Source organism: Aegilops tauschii, chromosome 2 (genome assembly GCF_002575655.3).
Source record: "Aegilops tauschii subsp. strangulata cultivar AL8/78 chromosome 2, Aet v6.0, whole genome shotgun sequence".
Taxonomy (NCBI): domain Eukaryota; kingdom Viridiplantae; phylum Streptophyta; class Magnoliopsida; order Poales; family Poaceae; genus Aegilops; species Aegilops tauschii.
This window is the reverse complement of record NC_053036.3, coordinates 309,125,984-309,128,391: the sequence shown is the minus strand read 5'-3', so window position 1 is coordinate 309,128,391 and position 2,408 is coordinate 309,125,984. Positions and strand designations below refer to the sequence as shown.

General features: G+C 45.8%; 1 protein-coding gene across 1 annotated transcript; it reads left to right on the top strand.

Moving 5' to 3' along the window:
- Positions 1–395: 395 nt before the first annotated feature.
- On the top strand, positions 396–2,174 carry LOC123497082 (uncharacterized). The gene is made up of 3 exons (XM_045233017.1): positions 396–990; positions 1,069–1,528; positions 1,908–2,174. Exons 2-3 carry the CDS (start codon positions 1,232–1,234, stop codon positions 2,028–2,030), a joined length of 420 nt encoding a protein of 139 aa, XP_045088952.1. The 5' UTR covers positions 396–990; positions 1,069–1,231; the 3' UTR covers positions 2,031–2,174.
- The last annotated feature ends 234 nt before the right edge of the window (positions 2,175–2,408 follow it).

The window sequence follows — 2,408 nt, the reverse complement described above, 5'->3', positions numbered from 1 at the left end:
GAGCGGATCAGCACAGAAGAACGGGCCAAATATATGCCCTTTTTTCAAAGATTAGGGCCTTGATGGCCAATGGTTTGACTGGAGTCGATCTGGTTTGATGCTGGGTTGCATGGAGAATCTTACCCTTAAGCCGCCGATCCGGTTTAATGTGTGAGTATACCGGTGATGTCAAAGACCCGCTGCGTTACTCTCCAATCCGTCTGGAAGATAAACAAATCAATGATATGACCAAGACTCTTCTCAACGAGAGTTTAGAGACTTGCAGCAAAGTGGGGCTGAACCCCTTCTGCACCCTCAACAAGCCGCCAGTTGTAAGTATTTTTCGAGCAACTTTCACTAACTCATTATTTGTCAAACTGCCTTCTCATTATTACTTGAACTTCTGCAGGCTGATTCCCCCTTTTGGAACAAGAAACTCCAAGGTAAGCCGGGCAAGAAGGTCAGAACCAAGACCAAGGTTTCCAAGAAGCCTGCCAAAAAGAAGGTAGATACAACTGATTTATTTACTCTGGATGATGAGTCGGAGGTAGAACTTGACTCCCTTGGCTCTTTCTTTGTTCGTCTTATTAACATTGATTACTATCAAGATGACGCGGAGGCCAGTCATGCAGATGGTGAAGAGGTAACTATCCTTTCCTCCGACTCAGAACCTCTACAAGGACAGAAAGTTCGTCAAGCGAGTCGGAAAGTAAGGTTTTCTCACCCTTTAGCTTACCTGGATCCCAACTTTATTTTGAAGAAGCAGCAGCACGAAGTTCACCGCACGACCCGGAACAAAGGCGGTGGGAATCTCTCCTCCGGCTTACCTAACATGTCGGTTCCTCGCAAACGCCGAGCAGAGGTTTCACAGATTTCCGACTTAGCTTTTCCAAAGGCGGGTCTTATTCGACAACCTCTTAACCCTTCTGATTCAAACTATCAAGGAACTTCTCACTCCTCATCTGGTGGCTCCACTGGGACTCAGATCCCCCTCTTCAAAGTCGCCCCTAGGTGAGAATCATTGAATTTTCTTGCTTTGAAACCCTTTGCAAATTATCATGCTAATATCTGTTTATGTCTCATTGCCAGTGGTAAAGCCAAGCCAAGCAAGAAGGCGAAGACAAGTAAGCTCGGCGATGACACCAACACCACTGAGCCAGAGAAGCAAATGATGTCAGAAGCTTCCCATCAGACTCTTGAAGCTGCCGCTGATGATCCGCCGCCATAAGAGCACAATGTCACATTGGACTCCATGGATGTTAACCCGGCCAATGCTAAGCCGCCAAGTCCCATCAAGCCTACTGAAGAAAAGGCTGAAGACGTTGTTGTCACCGAGGTTGGTTATACAGAGCCGGGCAACCCCATTGTCTTATCTAAACACAACGCTAAAGAGGAATTTTCAGCTGCTGAAAAAGGCAAGTGGAAGTTGGATTTGGGAAGCTATGCCCAGTTCAACGCCCATGAGATTCATGCGGGCTATTTGAACCGCCTTCACACCAGTCGCGGCTTTGAAGCTGGCCTGGTTAACCTCATGAAGGAGCGTTTTGAGGTAAGCACTAACAAAGCCTTCTCATATAAGTATATATCAGCCGCCAAGTCTACTGGATATGAAAGAATTGAACATGCTGTAGACTTAAATGTCACCTATCTTGCAATCCTTCAAAGTGTTCGAGATCCAAATGAGTATCCCCCAAGGGCCGGCTTAAGCTGCATAGCTAAGCCGGGACTTATCACCATATTTACGAACAAATCCAAATATGTAGCCCCCATGAGCCAGCTCAATGTGACAAGAATGCGTCGGGTCATTAGATATTTGTATGCAAAAAAGATGCCCTGCATTAGCCCCCAAGTGCCAAGTAAAATGCTTGTATTATGCCTGGGACTTCAAGTATGATGTTTATAATGCTGCCTGTCTTTGTATATTGCAGGCTGAATTAAATATGAAAGAATCTCAAGTCACCGATCTGCGGCAAAACATCAAATCCCAACAATCAGAGACTTCGAAGGCCATGTCAGAGCTGAAAACCGCCTTAGAAGAGACTGAAAACTGAAAAGGGATTTCAGTGTTGAGAGAACCGGCCGGGAGACTCAGAAGGCGGCTCTATTAAAAAGAGCTGAAGATGTTGAGGCTACTCTTAAGCCGGTGACTGACGAGTTATCCGGCTTGAAGCATCAAATTAATAGCATGACCGCTGCCATCTTTGGTAAGTAATCTTATACTTCAATCTTTCACCGCCAACGTATAACAACCATCAGCCGGTTTATCAATATCGTTGCTGATGCAGGCTCCAGAAGTTCCAACTTGGGTCAAGACATGCGCGTGAAGCTTAAAGCTACATACACCCTTGTGGAACAGTTATACACCGGTGTACAACGGGCTATATCTGCTATCTCGCATAAAAAGCAACCACCTTCACTCATCAAGGAAG